This window comes from Palaemon carinicauda, chromosome 19, assembly GCF_036898095.1.
Source record: "Palaemon carinicauda isolate YSFRI2023 chromosome 19, ASM3689809v2, whole genome shotgun sequence".
NCBI lineage: Eukaryota > Metazoa > Arthropoda > Malacostraca > Decapoda > Palaemonidae > Palaemon > Palaemon carinicauda.
The window spans coordinates 37,315,495-37,335,494 of record NC_090743.1 but is presented as its reverse complement, the minus strand read 5'-3'; the positions used below and the strand labels follow the sequence as shown (position 1 = coordinate 37,335,494).

Sequence of the window (20,000 nt, the reverse complement as noted above, 5' to 3'; positions counted from 1 at the left end):
AAATAGCAATGCATCTCAAGTCTCATCTGACTTATTAACTGAACATTACAATCTTTATTTCTATCCAAGTCTAGCAAGAGGGATGGGGACACATGGTGCTTGTCTCACATTATAAGTCTTAAGCAAAAGTTACTACTAACGTCGCAACCTGGTGGAGTGTCGTTTGGGCTTACTTGGTGCCCAGCGGCAACAAGGGCACGCGACCATGGTCTGTGCCCAACTCCTCTCTCCTTACTTCCAAAGGTGAGTTTTTATGGCACTTGTCTGAATGGGGATCAGGTGCTTCCTACAGGATATAGGTGGTATCATTTTACTACGTGACATCTGTCTGTGATCTAGGTCTCCCAAATCTAGGTTGCCCCACCTCAAAACCCCGAGTGCTTTTCCAACCTCCCTCATGCTTTGACCTGGGAAGTAAAAGAAAGACAACCGTTTACATTCAACATACATGGTGCAAGTCTTTCCCAGGCCCGAGGTGGCTTGTGGCCTGCTTTTTTATTATTTAAATATTTAAGTTAATTCTAACCCATGACAAGTGTTTTTAATATGTTTATTTATTAGTGAAATATTTAACGATTTTTAGCATGTTTTTCATTAGTGAAAATTTTTACGGTTTTTATCCTGTTTGTTTATTATTGAAATGTTTAACGATTTTCAACATGTTTATTTATTAGTGAAAAATTAATTAAACGGTTTTCAACATGTTTAATTATTAGTGAGATATTTAACGTTTTCAACATTTTTATTACTGAGAAATTGAACGGTTTTCAACATGTTTATTTATTATTGAAATATTTAACGATTTCGAGATGTCTATTTATTAGTGAAAAATCCAACGGTTTTCATCATGTTTACTTATTCGTGAAATTTTTACCGGTTTTCACCATGTTTATTAGTGAAAGATTTAATGGTTTTCACAGCATATATATTTGTGAAAAAAATTAAGTTTTCAACGATATATTAATTTGTTAGTTGAACGATTAAATGCTTTTCAACCACAAATATAAATTAAATTACACTTTTGCACGATGGAAAAAAAATTACCAATCATAAAACAAAAGTATACGAACTTTCTTAATATATCCAAGAACCAAGACAAAAAAAAAAAAAAGTTATGGGCATTAGCAAATCAACGATCAAAGGGACGTTTGAACTAATGGAAAAATTGAATTGGTAAATTGGGGTCAACAAGGAATATAATTTATTAATGTCGTTCTCATTACATTCCCCTTTCGTCATTATTCCCTCTTCTTTCATTGATTTCTGATCTCTGTTTTACTGGATTTATCTTCTCTAGTTCCCTGCTTGAGGGTACACCCAGGCCCACTATTCTGTCTTATTTCTCTTCCTCTTTTTTTTTTTTTTATAGTTTATATATGAAGGTTCTATTTTATTATTGTTACTGTTTCTTAAAATATTTTATTTTAATTGTTAATTACTTATCTTGTAGTTTATTTATTTCCTTTCCTCACCGGGCTATTTTCCCTGTTGGAGCCCTTGGGCTTATAGAATACTGGTTTTCTAACCAGGGTTGTAGCTTATCTAATCATCATCATCAACTGGGTAAAAAATTAATAGAATTAATTGATGTCGTTCTCATTATATTCTCCTTTCGTTATAATTCCCTTTTCTTTCATTGATTCTTGCTCTCTTGCTCTCTATGTGAAAGAGAAAATAGTTTTTGCATTATTTTAATACATGCAATACCTGGCTGATGTGGTAACGTCCTTGACTGGTGATCGCCAGACTGGGGTTCGAGTCCCCCTCAAACTCGTTAGTCCTTTTTGCTAAGGATGGGGGATTTGGGGGAGCCTCTAGCTGCTGAGTCGTCAGCAGTCATTACTTGGTCCTTCTTGGTCCTAGCTCTGGGTGGAGAGGGGGCTTGGGTGCTGCTAGGGCGTTGCCCTGCTTGCTAGGGCAATGTCAGTGTCCCTTGTCTCTGCCATTCATGAGTGGCGTTTAAACCTTTAAGCCTTCAAACGTTCGACTCTAGTTTGTTATTAACAGAATCTGTTTACTTCTTGTAGTTAGTAGATTGGCTAAGGTAGCAGCCACCCGTTGAAATACAACCGCTAGAGAGTTATTGGGTCCTTTGTCTGGCCAGAGAGTATTACATTAAATCCTTCTCTCATTTTTCCTTTATCTACATATACACCGAATAGTCTGGGCTATTCTTAACGTATTCTCCTCTTTCCCCATACACCTGACAAGGCCAAGATAACAGAAAAATTCTTTACTATAATTGTTCAGTAGCTACTTTCCACATTGTAGGGGTAGAATAGACTCTTTAGCTATGGTAAGCAGCTCTTCTAGGAGAAGGAAACTCCAAAATCTAACCATTGTTCTCTAGTCTTGGGTATTAACATAGGCTCTGGACCGCTCCTTTTCCAACTAAGGGTTTTATTATTATTAAAGGTATGGAGATGTACCAGCCACTCCAGTTATGGTTATAGCTCAGCAAGTGATAATGATAGTAATGATAATTAGGTTTTTGATATAAACTAGGTAGGGAGTGGCATTCATGTTACTGTTCTTGAAATATTTCATTTTTCCTTGTTTCATTTCCTTACAGGGCTATTTTCCCTGTTTGGGCCCCTGGGCTTATAGCATCCTGCTTTTTCAACTAGGGGGGTAGTTTAGCACGTAATAATAATAATAATAATAATAATAATAATAATAATAATATGAAATTTATCCAAATGCACATTCCCAATTTTTATTTACTCGTTTTGTTGCAATATTAAAAAGATTTAACTAGAGATCTTGTAGCTTGTTCTCAGATTCCAGTAGAAAAACAAACCATTACTTCTTCTAGGAGAGCACTCCAAAATAAAAAAAATAAAATCTCTAGTCTTGGGTAGTGGCATAGCCTCTGTACCATTGTTTTTCACAATCATAGGTTAGAGTTTTTTTGCTTGGGGGTACACTCAGGTACACTATTTTATCTGTTTCCTTATTTTCATTCCTCAGGGCTATTTTCCCTTATGGAACCTTTGAGCTTATACCATAATACTTTTCCAACTAGGATTTTAGCATAGCTAATAATAATAATAATAATAATAATAATAATAATAATAATAATAATAATGATAATAATAATGATAATGATAACAACAATAATAATAATAATAACAATTTTAATAATAATCAGACCCAATTTAGAATCATGATTACTAACGTGGTCTTTTGTAGGCTAAGTGTATGTACTTATAGGATGTTGTTTATATTGGCCCAGGTATGCAGTCTCAGTGGTATATGTCGAAGTATTTTTGGAGAGTATTTTTCAGTACCGTTTTATTTTCCTTATCAAAACTGTCATTCTATCTGTCTCTGTCTGTCAGTTCATCCTTCAATAACCAGTCTGGCTGCCTGTTCGTTTGTCAGAATGAAATGTTTACCTTGTCATTGCAACTAAGCCATAATTTTGAAGGACTTCCAGTTGAACTTTATACAAAGCTAGACCATCATGATAGATCCACATAAAGATAGATCGTCTCCCTGTCTTTGAAGGCCTTCGTATTAAACTATAGTCCATTTCTTTTAGCGAGGCATATTTGCACCGACTCGCAGCGGTGCCCTTTTAGCTCGGAAAAATTTCCTGGTCGCTGATTGGTTGGACAAGATAATTCTAACCAATCAGCGATCAGGAAACTTTTTCCGAGCTAAAAGGGCACCGTTGCGAGTCGGTGCAAATCTGCCTTGCTAAAAGAAATGGACTATAGATTCAGAAACTGAAACTCTAAATAGCTTTCTATGAAGTCAGGAAGAGTTATTACTTACCCCAACGAAGTTGGAAGGAGGTTATGTTTCATTCCCTGTTTGTGTGTGTTGTTTTGTTTGTGAACAGCTTCCTGGCCACAATTTGATTCGTAATAAAACTTGCAGGGATTAACTGATATATAAAAAGCTGGAAATGAATAAAATTTGGAAGGTCGAGGTCAAAGGTCATGGGCACTTATGAGGAAAACTTCCAAAATCAGTCTACTATCTATTATTTTCACCTTATTATCATAACTGCACATCTGTCTGTCTGTGCTTATGTTTGTCTGTCAATTTGTCTATCATATGTTGACTCCTTATGTTTGGCTGTCAGCGTGTCTTTCATACGGTCGCCCCTTATGTTTGGCTGTCAGCGTGTCTTTGATATGCTCGCCCCTTATGTTTCGCTGTCAGCGTGTCTTTCCTATGCTTTCCCCTTATGTTTGACTGTCAGCGTGTCTTTCATATGCTCACCCCTTATGTTTGGCTGTCAGCGTGTCTTTCATATGCTCGCCCCTTATGTTAGGCTGTCAGCGTGTCTTTCATATGCTCGCCCCTTATGTTAGGCTGTCAGCGTGTCTTTCATATGTTCGCCCTTTATGTTTGGCTGTCAGCGCGTCTTTCATATGCTCGCCCCTTATGTTTGGCCGTCAGCGTGTCTTTCATATGGTCGCCCCTTATGTTTGGCTGTCAGCGTGTCTTTCATATGCTCGCCCCTTATGTTAGGCTGTCAGCGTGTTTTTCATATGTTCGCCCCTTATGTTTGGCTGTCAGCGTGTCTTTCATATGTTCGCCCCTTATGTTTGGCTGTCAGCGTGTCTTTCATATGTTCGCCCCTTATGTTTGGCTGTCAGCATGTCTTTCATATGCTCGCCCCTTATGTTTGGCCGTCAGCGTGTCTTTCATACGGTCGCCCCTTATGTTTGGCTGTCAGCGTGTCTTTCATATGCTCGCCCCTTATGTTAGGCTGTCAGCGTGTCTTTCATATGTTCGCCCCTTCGTGTCTTTCATATGTTCGCCCCTTCGTGTCTTTCAGATGTTCGCCCCTTATGTTTGGCTGTCAGTGTGTCTTTCATATGCTTGCCCCTTATGTTTGGCCGTTAGAGTGTCTTTCATATGCTTGCCCCTTATGTTTGGCTGTCACCGTGTCTTTCATATGTTCGCCCCTTATGTTTGGCTGTCAGTGTGTCTTTCATATGGTCGCCCCTTATGTTTGGCCGTCAGCGTGTCTTTCATATGGTCGCCCCTTATGTTTGGCTGTCAGCGTGTCTTTCATATGCTTGCCCCTTATGTTTGGCTGTCAGCGTGTCTTTTATGTGCTCTTACCTTATGTTAGGCTGTCAGCATGTCTTTCATATGCTCGCTCCTTATGTTTGGCTGTCAGCGTGTCTTTCATATGCTTGCCCCTTATGTTTGGCTGTCAGCGTGTCTTTCATATGCTCGCCCCTTATGTTTGGCCGTCAGCATGATATGCTTGCCCCTTATGTTTGGCTGTCAGCGTGTCTTTCATATGCTTGCCCCTTATGTTTGGCTGTCAGCGGGTCTTTCATAGGCTCGCCCCGTATGTTTGGCCGTCAACGTGTCTTTCATATGCTAGCCCCTTATGTTTGGCTGTCAGCGTATCTTTCATATGCTTGCTCCTTTGTTTAATTGTAAGCGTGTCTTTCATATGCTCACCCCTTATGTATGGCTGTCAGCGAGTCTTTCATATGCTCGCTCCTTATGTTTGCCTGTCAGCGTGTTTTTTATGTGCTCACCCCTTATGTTTGGCTGTCAGTGTGTCTTTCATATATTGGCTCCTTATGTTTGGCTGTCAGCATGTCTGTCATATGCTCGCCTTTTATGTTTGGCTGTCAGCGTGTCTTTCATATGCTCGCCCCTTATGTATGGCTGTCAGTGTGTCTTTCATATACTCGCCCCTTATGTTTGTTTGTTAGCGTGTCTTTCATATGCTTGCCCCTTATGTTTGGCTGTCAGCGTGTCTTTAGTATGCTCGCCCCTTATGTTTGGCTGTCAGCATGTCTATCGGTCGGTCGGTTTGTATTAAAGCCAACACTTCTTGTTGGCACGGGCCTTTCCCTTGGTCGGCCCGTAGGTAACCTGTAATTTTTGAAGGTTGGTTGATCAATTAAGAGGAAATTTGAAAGGTTTTTAGTAGTAGAGACAGATGTGAACAGGGTAAGAATGATGATGGTAGTGGAAGAGGGCCATCATGTCACGGATAGTGGTAGTTTGAAAAGGGGGTGTAAGGCCTTTGAATAGTAGAAAAAGGTTGTAGATGGGGTTGTCCAACCCTTTAATCCCTAGGGTCCCTGCGGAAGGTTTTTAGTAGTAGAGTTAGTATGGAAATATACAGAGGATGATGTGAATAGGGCCTTACGGTGAGGGATGAGATGGTTTGATGAGAGTTTCAGAGGTTGTTACCTTGTGTCTCTATGTTTTTGACAATTGCTTTTCCCAGTGTGGCTGGAGTCTGCCAGGCTTGTGGCGAGTTAGTGTCCATTTGAAGGTCACCCCTCAACTGTGTTGTTTCCCTACATTCTAGTAGGTAGTGCAGGAGGGTCTGTTGTCGTATGACATCACAATGTCCGCAGGGTCTTTGGTTATTATTCAAGATCTCCCAGTTTGCATTGTATCCCAATCTGAGCCTGTGTATACATACAGCCTGCTTTCTTGGGGTGTATCTGTCAATGGGGGGATCCTCTAGCTCCGTGGCAGCATTTGTACCATGTGGCAGAGGGAGAGCCATTCCCAGTCCACTTGTGTAGCTCCTTGATTAGATTTTCTTTGAGCTGTGGCTTTATTTTATTCTTAATTTGTTGTAGTGCAGGCTGTATGTGCACCTCTACAATTTCTATGTGCCTGGTGCTTTTGGCTAGTTCATCAGCCTTCTCGTTCCCTGGTATCCCAGTGTAAGTGGGAATCCAGTTTAGAGTTACATGTGTGCCTCTATCATTGTGCTAATACAATAATGCTTTGATATCAGCCAGCAGGGCCTTGTTTTCTTTATTCTTTTCCTGTTTCAATGCTTGCATTGAGGATCTTGAGTCAGTATGTATGACTACTGTTCCTTCCTCATTTACAATGGAGTAATGTAGTGCTTGTTTTATTGCAACAAGCTCTGTCTGCATGGTGGAGTTATTATTGGATGTCCTCCAGCAGGCCGTGAGGTTACTGGAAAATACTGCAGCTCCCGTTGTTTGGGTTCCAGGGTCTACAGTACCGTCAGTGTAATAGGTCTGCGCTCCTGCTGTTTCCTCAATCCGGATTGCTGCCTAGGCTGTATTCCCAAGTTCCTCCATCGTGCAGTCTTCCTTTGCTCTAGGAAGCTTGGTGTACCTGAAGGTTGCTACTTCTCTCTTCCACAGTGGGATGTGTTGTGCGACCTGTCCAGAGTCTGGGCTTAGTTGCATAATATCCTCAGCTAGTCCCAGGCTCTTTATGTTGTTACTATGGTCTTTACCATAGGAGCTTGGGGTTTGAACCTCAGGGTGCTTTGATAGTTCCTCTCGTACTCTCTTTTTTGTTATCGAGTCTCTGTCTGAGAGGAACATCTTTGCAATTGTGGATGCATTTCTCTGTGCAATCCTGTCTTCAAGCGATAACAGACCAGTTTCCATCCATATGTTGCAAAGTATTGTCCATATAGGGGTTCCTAGCATGAGCCTCATGGCATTGTTTTGGATTACTTCTACTGAGGCTTTTTGGGTGTCTGTCAGGTTGGTTAGGGTTGGAGCGGCATAGTCTACTAGCGTTCTGGAACAGGCTAGGTAGTACTTCTTTTGAACATTCTCATTTGCTCCGTCATTTAGCTTTGTCATGTATCTCAAGGCTGCCAGTCTGGCATTTGCTTTTTCCTTGAGATACTTGATTTCCTCCTTGAAGGTCAGTTGTTTGTCTATTACAACTCCCAGGTATGTGTAACTGTCCACCCACTCTAGGGGTTCCATTCCTATTGTGAGTGGATGCAGGGGGTTTGGGGTTTTAATTGCCATTGCCTTGGATTTACCTATGTTTATTTTCAGTCCCAGCTCATTGGACTGAGACTGATGTCATTCAGTGCTCTCTACATTCTTACCATTCTGACTGGTCCTCGAGTTATTACACATACTTCATCCGCATAGGTAAATATCTCTACTCCTTCTGGGAGTTGGAGAGAGGCTATGTTTTCCATGAGGATGTTGAACGGGAGGGGCCTGAGAATCCCTCCTTGTGGTGTGCCATTTTCCAAGTCATGAAAAGCTAATACCACTCCTTGGAATTTGACTCTAGCTTGTCTTCCTAGCACATAGTTCTTAGTCCATGCTAGTAGGTGAACTTTTACTACTCTTCTGGCCACTGATTGCAGCATTGCTGCTGGGCTGGCAAGCTCAAAGGCTTTTTCAAAGTCTATGGAGACTATTGTTGCCTTCTTTTGATTAATACAGCTCGTCAGTAATGCATTCAGAAGTTCCAATTCCCTCTTGATATGCATATAGCTGTTTGTGTAGGGGGCCAATTTTGTATTTTATGCTGTTTAGAACCATTTTTTCTCCTATCTTATCCATGCAGGATACTAAAGCTATTGGTCTGGGATTCCCTGGATCCTTTGGCTTGGGGATCAGCTGTGTGTCTAGTTGCCTCCAGACTTGAGGCCTTGTGTGCTTGAAGTGTGTTCTGTTCATTAACTTCAGGAATGCGGTTTCTCCTGCTGGACCCATGTGTTTGATCATGGTGTAGGTTATCCTGTCTGCCCCTGATGCAGTGTCTTTTCCTGATTTGTTCACTGCCCTCAATTCCTCAATTGTGTATGGGGTGTTTGTGTCATCCTGTAGCTGACAAGGTGTGTTAATTTCCTCCCATCTGGCTGGCGCCAGTTGCTCTTGCAGCATTCTGATTTCAGGGGAGAGATTAGCTGACCGTGTTCTGTTTACAAAGGCTGTTGCAATTCTTTCTGCCTCCTCTTGTGGGTGTGGGTGTGTTGCAATTGGTGTGTTTTTTTTCCAGCTACTCTGTGTAGCCATTTCCATAACTTTGTGAGTGTTGTATACTGTGACAGGTTTGTGTACCATTCCATCCATTTTTCTATTCTTATTTCATGGATTCTTTGTTGTATATCATTTTTAAATGTTTGCAGTAGTTCTCTGTTTTCTACTGTGGATCTTCTTCTGTAAAGTATTGTGACCCTATTGAGCCGTGTTTTAAGTCTCCTTACTTCTGGGCAGTAGTACCAGGAGTCTTTGTATGTGTAGTTTCCTCTTACTGCCTTCAGGGGCATTCCTTTATTAGCTGCGTTGTGAAACGCATCAACTAGGTTTCTCTCTAGTTGATCTATGTCCTCTGGAGGATTGTAGCTTACTGCCCATTCCTCTATGGCCAGTTGGAAGCAGACCCAGTCTGCCAGGTCTTGGTTCCATCTTGGTGAAGGTGGTGGTATTGGAGGTAGCTGTTGTATCTCCAATTTATGTTACTGTGGCAAAGTGAACACTAATCAGGGTTGAGTGCGCTCTCATCTAGTCAGGTGCCTTATTGCTGTTGTGACAAAAGTCAGATCTAGTGTGCCTCCTCTTAAGTGTGTAGGTTGCCTTGTGTTTAGAAGGGCGACTCCTTCAAATTCTTCCAGGACAAATGCTATGTGGTCCCCTGAAAGGTTTGTCATTGATGGGGATGATAATATGGGGTGGTGTGCATTAAAATCCCCACTTATAAGTGTTGGTGGTCTTTCTGTGTATGCAAAGAGTTGTGTCAGTTGCAGTTCTCCTGGTTCTTCCCTGTTTATTTTTCTGTAAATGTTGTATATGTCCACTTTTTGGTTTAGTAATGTTAAAGTTACTGTCAGTGTCTCTACATTGATACCACAAGGAATGGGGTTGTGTAACCTTGTTGTTGGTATTGTTTTTCTAACTAGTGTAGCTAATCCTTTGTCTGTGCCTATCATTGAGGTGGTATAAGCATTGTATCCTGCAATTCTAAGCTTTGTGCCTGTTGTTAGGAATGTTTCTTGCAAGAGGATGGCATCTATCTCCTCTGTTTTGCATACTGCAATTAGGGAGGACATTTTTGGCCTCACTCCTGCCGAGTTCCAATTAAGGAACCTTATTTCTGAGTGTATGTTGAAGAGTACTGTCTAGGGTCCCTTGGGGCGAAGGCAATTGCCTTGACCTCTGTTGATGGGGTGGATGAGGTGATGGTGGCTGAGGTGACTGGGATGATGGGGATGGGTTCTGATGTGGCGGATGTGGAAGGTGCGGGTGATAGTGGTGATGGAGTGGAAGGTGTGGGTGTTGTGGCATGGGAGGTGATCTCCTGGATAGCATTAGAGGGGGGGGGGACTTGGGTTTGAAGAGGAAACCCATGAGTACCTTTTCAATGCTGGCTGCAATGGTGTCAGCACTGATCTGTCCTGTCACAGCCTGTGTGACAAGGTTGGTTAGCCTTTCCCTGAGAACCGTGGTCTTAATAAAGATGGTTCTTGGTAAAGGTTTTGGAACCTGAGCTGTGGTAGTTGGGGCTCTAGAGGAGGATCTAGCCCTTGAGGAGCCTTTCCTTAGCTGCTCCTGAGAGTAGAATCTCCTCTTTGGCAGAGGTTTGGGAGCTGCTCTTCCTTTTGGCTCCTTTCTCTTTTCCTAAGGGAGGGCAGCAATTACCCTGGCTACCCTTTCAGGGCATCCCCAAGCCATGGCGGTGTGACTTTTCTTGCAATTCGGGCACTTAGGTGTGGTGGGTATGCCTGCCACCTTTTTATCAATGCAGTCCTGAGTTGGGTGCCTCTGACTGCATACGGCACAGGTTGGGAATTTGGCCTGGTACTGGTCCTTATGGTGGCCAAACTTTTGGCAGTTGTAGCATCTTAATGGGTCTGGGTAGTATTTCTTTACCCAGAAACCGCTTTAAACGCCAAGATCTACTTTCTTGGGGTGAGTTCCCTTGAAAGTGATAAAAATGGCCTCGGTTAGATAGCCAGCCTTGTTGGTCATCCTTTCTGCCTCTGTAATGTTGGGCAGCTTTGTAAGGTGGCTCTCCTTCATGTCTGCTAGGTAGCCCACAACTACAGCCTTTTTTACTTTTTCTTCCTCCTTGAGTTCCTTCAATTGTATGTCGGAGGTGCCTCTCAGGGTGATAAGGGCTCTGGCATCTTGAGTGGAGATCATCCATTGCCCTTGACGGTTTGGTTTAGCCACAATCTTGATATTCTTGTGCGTCTGTTCAAATGCTGCAATAGCCTTGAATGCCTCCGAAGAGTTACTGGCCACTACTCTAAAGTAGTAGCTCTTTCCAATGCTCTGGTCTTCTGGAGTTGTCCTTCTTTCTCCATCTGGGCGTGCTTGGTTGGGGTCCATTTTCAGCAGGGGCAGTGTTCCTCTGGACCTGTTTCTTCTTTCTACAGATTTGGGGCCATTCCTGGGTATCAACATCAATCTCTTCCTGGGTCCTTTTTTGGTTTGGGAGGTCTATATCCATGCAGGGTTTCAGATCCGGGTGAGTTTCTATCTCACCGGCAGCCATTGCTTCGAGCTCTATTAAGGTTAGCTCATGAACCTTCTTCCAAGACAAGTCCTAGAAGGGGGGGGGGGGGGGTTCGAAGACAGTCAGTGTGCCTGTTTGGGTTGTCCAACCCTTTAACCCCTTAGGCCCCAGACAAGGTTTTAGGTAAAGGTCGAAAAATGAATAAAAAGAATCTGTAAGACAACGATTAGTCAGGGGGGCCCTGTCTATCCTATTAGTAGCTAGATACTAGCCTACACAAGTCGCAGCTGGGGAGCCTCCTTACTGTTTACAAAGCACTATGTCAGCCCAGCAGTCCACTCCTGCTGGCAGGGATGTTTAGTGGATGTAAATAAAACACTGTACAACCTATTTCTTTATTGAAACTATGTGTGAGATCATTTAAAACCTGGCTTATTTACGGCAGTCTTACAAAGTCCTATCCCCTATCCTTGGCTTATAGGCGCCAAGCCTAGCTGCCCTATGCCACTGACGGCAAGAGAGGGAAGTTTTTGACCCTTGATTCCTGTTTCGACTAGAGTTTTAAAGACCACAAGGGCTACCAGATGTTCCACAGGAGGGTCTGTTAGAAAAAGGCTGAAGATCAGCCGGTATTTTGAGGGCCCTAGTCAGTAGCACTGAAAGGCGCCCTACAGCAGCCTACACAGTAGGGGTAGCACTAGTCAGCCCCTACAGGCAGGAAAACTGTCGACAGCGGTGGCGGCGATCTCTGCAAGCAGAGAGGGCAGCAAACAGGAAGCAGCTATCCCCAGGCAAAAGCAGCAGGTGGCAGGCAGCCAGCAGTCAGGAGGTCCTCTCTCTGGGGGAGCAGCGACAGAACTGAATGCATGTCTTTCATATGCTCGCCCCTTATGTTTGGCTGTCAGCGTGTCTTTCATATGCTCGTCCCTTATGTTTGGCTGTCGGCGTGTCTCTCATATGCTAGACCCCTATGTTTGGCTGTCAGCGTGTCTTCCACATGCTCGCTCCTGTGTTTGTCAGTCAGCGTATCTTATATTATGCTCGTATATCAGCGTGTCTTTCATATGCTTGCCCGACATCGCAACTTGGGCATCGCGACTACTTAAATAGTTCAAGGCACTTAGGAAAAAAACCTTTACAAATACAGGCTATTATCCATAGGTGTACACGATATGGGATTGCCAATGATCCATCTCAGCCTGTCTATTATTCCATCAGCATGACTCACGGTTACCTTATAAACCTAACTATAGCATATTTGAAGTATGTTTTAGTTATATCCTTTACTAAGAGAGAAGTTGAAGACTGAATAATCTTTCATCGTTTATTAATAACATATATTTTATGTGATATCTACCGCTAGTACTAATACTACTTATGTATTTTCAGCTCTATTATCTGTATATACATTTTCTCCATTTCTATTTCAACAGAGAACAGTTATGTAAAAGCACTAGTGTACGTGATCCGTAAAAATAAGTCTCTCTCTCTCTCTCTCTCTCTCTCTCTCTCTCTCTCTCTCTCTCTCTCTCTCTCTGTATATATACGTATACATATATATATATATAAATATATATATATATATATATATATATATATATATATATATATACATACATATATATATATATATATATATATATATATATATATATACAGAGAGAGAGAGAGAGAGAGAGAGAGAGAGAGAGAGAGAGAGAGAGAGTACTTTTTATTATAGTATATAGGCGAGAGTGTGCAAGAACAGTCATATAAGAATATGCAATTATATACTATATTTAACCAACCAATTAGCATTAATTTTCTATATTTTATAACGCCCCCCCCTCCCCCGTGTGCCCCTTTTGATTTTACACCAACACGCTATACAACAGGCATTGTGAAGTGGTCCTATAGATTACCAACCCGTTTAGGGAAAACTTAGATTTTAGGAGAGATTTGAGGTTCATATGGAATTTCTTTTTATATTCAAGTATTTCATCGCCTTTCCATCAAGGATATGGAAAGAAGGCAATCGCCCCTCCCCCCCCCCCCCTCCATGGGGTTGGGAGAGGCCCTTAGACGATGGAGGCGAAGGCGCACGAAAGCTGGTCGGGTCTCCTTCGAAGGGGGTTCCTCCTAAGGGGAATCTATGGTAGATACACTAAATGAGACGAGGGAGGGGAAGACGTACGAAAGCTGGTAGGGTTTCCTCGGAAGGGGGTTCCTCCGAAGGGTATTCCTCCGGAGGGGATCTAGGGAAGGTACACTAAGTAATTCCCCTTGGAATTTGAAAAAAAAGTCAAGTTCTATGATGTTCTGTCCTTCTATTTCCTGGAACAACTATTAGAGGTCGACCATGCTTTCATTCGCCCTAATGAATGAATTCCAATTAAGGTGTCCCATATACTATAGAGGTATTCCAACGAAAGTTGTTTATTAATAGGACGTACAATTTTATAAGAAGTTCCTTGGACTTTCTGGGTCACGGTTAGTTTACCGAATGGCCCGATGGAGGTGTACCAGACCTACGTGGATTGTGAAGTAGATGGTGTTTGATGCACTGCTCATGAAGCTTCAGTATAGGACTGAGAACAGTATAGGCTACTGATGTAGTTCTATATATATATATATATATATATATATATATATATATATATATATATATATATATATATATATATATATATATATATATATACATATTCATATATATACATATACACACACACACATATATATATGTGTGTGTGTATATATTTGTATATATATATATTTGTATATATATATATCTGTATATATATATATATATATATATATATATATATATACAAATATATATATATACAAATATAGATCACTCACTAAATTTCGTCTGGAATTTTCCGGGTTGGGTCCTGCATCTGATAGCGCCATTCTCTCCAGAGATCCTTATCCAATGCCATCTGTGCCAGTTGCTGAAATGTCTCGCCTCTATTTGCTTTCTTAATAGTTTTCAACCATGAATCTCTCGGTGGTCCTCTTGGTCTGTTTCAGGCCTCCCGTCCATGCAGCACTATCTTTGGCTATCTGTCCTGTTCCATCCTCTGTACATGCCCAAACCATCTCATCTGAATGTCCTCCACTTTAATCAGAATTGTGTCCTCAACACTAGCCGTTTCTCTCACTTTCTTGTTCGTAATTCTGTCCTCCCATCTTATACCACAGATTCTTCTCAGACATTTCATTTAATTTTAAAGGGATCACCATTGCTCTTGATATTCTAATTTTCAAATTAATGGATATGTTTCTATCTTTCCAGATTCTTCTTAGCCTTCCAAATGCTTTCTAGCCACTTGAGATTCGGTGTTGAATTGCTCTTTCCATCTTTCCATCTGCTGTGAAAAATACTCCCAAATATTTAAACTCATTGACTTGTTCCACTTCTCCCTCTGATAGCTGTATTTCTAAGGCCTCTCTCTGGTGTCCAATTTTCATACCAGTTTTCTCTGTTTTTCACTAATTCATACCTATTGCACTGCTCCTTCGCCATTCTAAACACTCTCTAAAGTTCCTCCTTAGTTTCTTCTACAAGCACTATGTCATCTGCATATCTCATGTTAGATATTTTGGTCCTTCCTATATCTATGCCCCCCTCATAATCTCCAAGTACCATTTTTATTACCCATTCCAAGTTTAAGTTGAAGAGGTATGGTGATAGTGGGCCACCTTATATAACCCACCAGTGGTTACGAACTATTCTGTCAAACACTGTTCTTTCTTAACTTAGCTGGTGTCCTTTCATACAATCTCCAGTATTTTTGTTTCTAATCCCCATTCTTTCAAAATCCTAACCATTCCTTCCCTCCATATGGAGTCAAACGCTTGTCTGAAGTCAATAAATACACAATACAGATGTTTTCCCTTCTCCTAGAATTTTTCTGTGATTTTTCAGAAAGTGAATACATGATCAATTGTTCCTCTACCCGCCCTAAATCCTGCTTGCCCCTCATCAATTATTTCCCCTTCTTGCCTTGTTATTCTACTTTGTATGATTTTTTCTAGAACTTTATAAGCATGTGGTAATAGACGGTTGTGAAATGGTTGGTAGCTTTAAAATGTTGTAGCGGAGGTAAATTATTTTGGTTGTTAATTTTAAATAATTATAACTGAAGAATTTTTTGTTAGTATTTTAAAGGGGAGTTATTCATGATAGCATAACCGGCTAAAGTTATTTTTTTATTACTTTATATGGTTATATCAGCTGTATTATTAAAAAATGTGGTAATTTATAATAGCAACTAAGGCAGTTTAATCTTGCTTCTTTTAACAGCAAAGGTAATTATTTTTGGGGAGGAGGAATTCAGTCATTTTTATAGGAAATTCCGCTTATCTCTCCTATATAAAGAGCGTGTCTGGTTATATATATATATATATATATATATATATATATATATATATATATATATATATATGTATATATATATATGTATATATGTTATATATATATGTATATATATATGTATATATATATGTATATATATATATATATATATATATATATATGTATATATATGTATATGTATATATATATATGTATATATATGTATATGTATATATATATGTATATATATGTATATGTATATATATATGTATATATATATATATATATATGTATATATATATATATATATATATATATATATATATATATATATATATATATATATATATATTCCTCACTCTCAGGAGGAGAGTAGTAGTAGTCATACCCTGGGAACAGGCAGTACCCTGAGAGGTACACTCGGAATTCATTCTCTCCCACAAATTGCCGAACCAGATGGTTGTAGTTAGGAGCTGGTGGGAAGGTGGAATCTGTGTGTTTGCATATCTATCTAAATATTTACCCCGATCATTTTTAAAGGTTAAAGGTCAAGGACAGGTTCGAGCAAAAGGTCGAGAAATAAACTGCCACGGGGGAGGTGTGTGCTTTACTGAGTGCCCCTCTATTTGGTTCATGAATTCCCCAACATCCACGTCATCCCAACAAGGGTTCTCGTTCTTTGCCACAGGAATAACGTCAAGACAGTACTCTATGGCCAAGTGTCAAAAAATACGTGTATCCACTTTAGACGTCTTGTTTCGCTTCTTAATGGTTCATTTACTTAAGTGTTCTTTTATTTTAATTTTCCCCATTTGAATATTCTATTAGCTTTCCAAGTACTTAAGGGGTCTCTCTCTCTCTCTCTCTCTCTCTCTCTCTCTCTCTCTCTCTCTCTCTCTCTCTCTCTCTCTCTGAGAGAGAGTATTTATTTTATTTTATTCATTTCAAATATTTATTTCTCGTAATTTCCCGGTGTTTTTATTTGCGTCATATACCTTTCATTCTTTTCCGTTAATTATCTCTCTCTCTCTCTCTCTCTCTCTCTCTCTCTCTCTCTCTCTCTCTCTCTCTCTCTCTCTCTGTGAGAATAATTTTTTTATTTTTCTCTTTTTAAACATTTCTTTCTCATGATATCCGAGATTTTTATTTTTGTCATATATAAATAATTTCTTTCGGTTAATTGATCGTATTTGCTTTATGATATAATTAATATGATTAATCAATCTATTTTTCATTGCATCTATACATTTAACTGACCATCTTAATTCTGTGTTATTGTCTCACTTATACCTAGCCAACTTAATTATGATTACGCCTGTTACTGGACTGAGTTGATTAGCACCACCGCCTGTTGCTATGAAATTTACTCTTATTTTTTTTCTTTTTTCGCCTATTATTTGCCTTTTTTTTTTTTTTTTTTTTTTTTTTTTTTTTTTTGCTTATACGAAATTACCTTAACCTTGGCTTTCGTTCGTACTTCCTTGGATTTTCTTTTTATCTCCTTTTTCTAGATTCATTAGTTCACATGATTTACTAATTATCAAATTAATTGCTTCGTTTCTGAGAGTGTTGGGTATTAAACTTGGTGTGTGTTTACTATTTTTGCCGAAGATGGAGGTTATCAGATGAAATAATTTACTCTGTTTTATGCTTTTATTTTACAATATTATGAACAACCTCTTTTTCATGTCTTTTTCTTTTTTACAATATGAACAACCTTTATTTCATGCTTTTAACAATATGAAAAACCTGTTTTTTCGTGTTTTTTTACAGCATTATGAACAATCTGCTTTTTCATGTTTTTTTTACAATTTCATGAACAACCTGTTTTCTTAGTTTTTTCAATATTATGAACCTCTTTTTTCCGTTGTTTATATTATGAACAAACTGTTTTTTCGTTTTTTATAATATTATGAACATGTTTTTTTATGTTATTTTACAATGTCGTAAACAACCGTTTTTTTCATGTTTTTTTACAGTATTATGAACAACCTTCTTTTTTTTTTTACAATATTATGAACAATCGTTTTTTTCATGTTTTTTAAACAGCATTATGAACATTAAATTGTAAACTTGGAGGGATTAATAAAATATGTGTCAGGGGGATTGAATGTGAACTATAGCGATATTTTGAATTTTCATTTCCGTTTAATTTTCGTCTTTCCTGTGTCAAACATTTTAGAAAGTTTTCTAGACATTTTTCAGTTGCATTTCTGAATGTTATCTTTAAATTTTTGAGAGCCGAAGTCTGTGGTACATTTGAACAGTGCAGAAAATATTTAAGAATACACGCATGCACCACAAAATCCCGTATTTTTTTTTTTCTAAGTACCAGTGGATTAGACTCTAATGCTCAAATTAGAAATCCCAGCTTACGTTTGATAGGTCTGTGGGTGGTTAGAGGTAGTAGGTTGGCCAGGGTATCAGCCACCTGTTGAGATACTAGCGCTATAGAGTTATTGGATGCTTTGACTGGCCAGGCAGTAATACATTGTATCCCTCTCTATGGTTACGGCCCATTTTCTTTTGTCTACATATACATTAAATAGTCTTATGACCTATTCTTTCCACATTCTCTTTTGTCTTCATACATCTGATAACACTTTTTCTTTTTCACTCAAGGGGTTAACTACTGCAGTGTAATTGTTCAATGGCTACTTTCCTCTTGGTAGGGGTAGAAGAGAGACTCTTTAGGTATGGTAAGCAGCTCTTCCAGGAGAAGGGCACTCTCAAATCAAGCCATTGTTTTCTCGTCTTGGGTAGAGTTCTGTTGCTTGAGGGTACACATAGGCATGCTATTCTATCTTTTTCCTCATTTCCTGTGCTCTATGAGCTATTTTTCCTGGTTGGAGCCCTTGGGCTTATACTGAAGCATCCTGCTTTTCCAACGAAGGTTGTAGCTTAGTCCACCCAACTCGTCGGACCAAGAAAATACCATTTGGTATTAACTTCACGCGTGGAGTCTTTCCAAGAACCGCGAAGTCTGTACGAACAGTCTATTGCCAATAAAACAATTTCAATTCAGGGTTATTGCCATTGAAGTCACTTCGCGTGGAAACCTGAAAATACTTGTATCTCGTAAGCACTGGGATCTCTGTTCTTCTTTGTGTTTCCAGTTGCAAAACAATTCTCTTTGTATTACAAAGGTTAAAGGTTCCAGTAAGATCACTTTATGGGAGGTAGAAACATTTGTTCAGGATTTATTTCTTCTATCTTACAGTCCAGTCTTTAATAACTTTTACTTGATAAAGCGTTTCACGTGGGCAGGTCAAAATTCACAAATCAAACTATAATTTAAATTAGGTAATATAATTTCGCCAACAAATAATGCCATGAAGTGCAGTGCTGTATTTAAAAGGTCAAAGAAAAAAAAAAAACAGCTTAGATATATAGGCTAAGTCAAAGTTTGACTTCGCTTAGGAATAATGCTCAAAACCATCTGTAATATTATTTTGATATGTTTATAACTCTCACACAAGGTTTATATATATATATGTATATATATATATATATATATATATGTATGTATATAAATATATATATATATATATATATATATATATGTATATGTATGTATGTATGTATATATGTATATATATATATATATATATATACATATATATACATATATATATATATATATATATATATATATATATATATATATATATATATATATATATATATATATACCTGTACAGTGGTAACGCATTCGCCTTACATGTACATGGTCTGCAGATCGATTGCTGCCTCGAACCTTGAGTTTACGCTATTTACTGGGGAGGTTACTTCTGTGCTTGGCCACCACTGTGGTGTATTCGGCTGGCCAGACTGACGTTCTGGCGAGCGTGTCCTCAGATAAAACTGAAACCAGACAATTTAACTGTATCGTTGAAGCAGCTATTGAAGTTTTAATCGTTGCTCTTTGAATGGCAGAGGCAAGGGATAGTGATAATGGCATGGAGGCTGACCATGTATACATATGAACAGCCCTCAAGCCTTCTCTTCACCTAAACCTAAGCCAGGGCCAGGCAATGGCTATTAATGACTTGGTGGGTAGACCTCAAACTTCCCGCCTTATCTCACAAGGATGTTGAGGTTGCAGACACAACAAGAAAGTATGGAGCTTGAGTGGGTCTCGAAACCTAGTCCATCAGATCGCCAGACAGGGATGTTTCCATTATATACAACAGCTATTGTCAGTAGGGAAATCTTTCACATTGTTGGTATTCTAAAAATGGGTGGGCAATGTTTTAATGTCCCTGACTGTTGAACGCCAGACAGGGGTTTGAGTCCCGCTCAAACTCGTTAGTTTCTTTGGTCGCTGCAACTTCACCATCCTTGCGAGCTAAGGATGGGGGTTTTGAGGGGAGCTTATAGGTCTGACTGCTGAGTCATCAGCAGCCATTGCCTGGCCCTCCTTGGTCCTAGCTTGGGTGGAGAGGGGGTTCTG

General features: G+C 39.5%; 1 protein-coding gene across 1 annotated transcript; it reads right to left on the bottom strand.

The window, feature by feature from the left end:
- Window positions 1-9,247: 9,247 nt before the first annotated feature.
- LOC137658961 (uncharacterized) lies at window positions 9,248-9,796 on the bottom strand. The gene has a single exon (XM_068394071.1). It carries the CDS (start codon window positions 9,794-9,796, stop codon window positions 9,248-9,250), a length of 549 nt encoding a protein of 182 aa, XP_068250172.1.
- Between the last annotated feature and the right edge of the window lie 10,204 nt (window positions 9,797-20,000).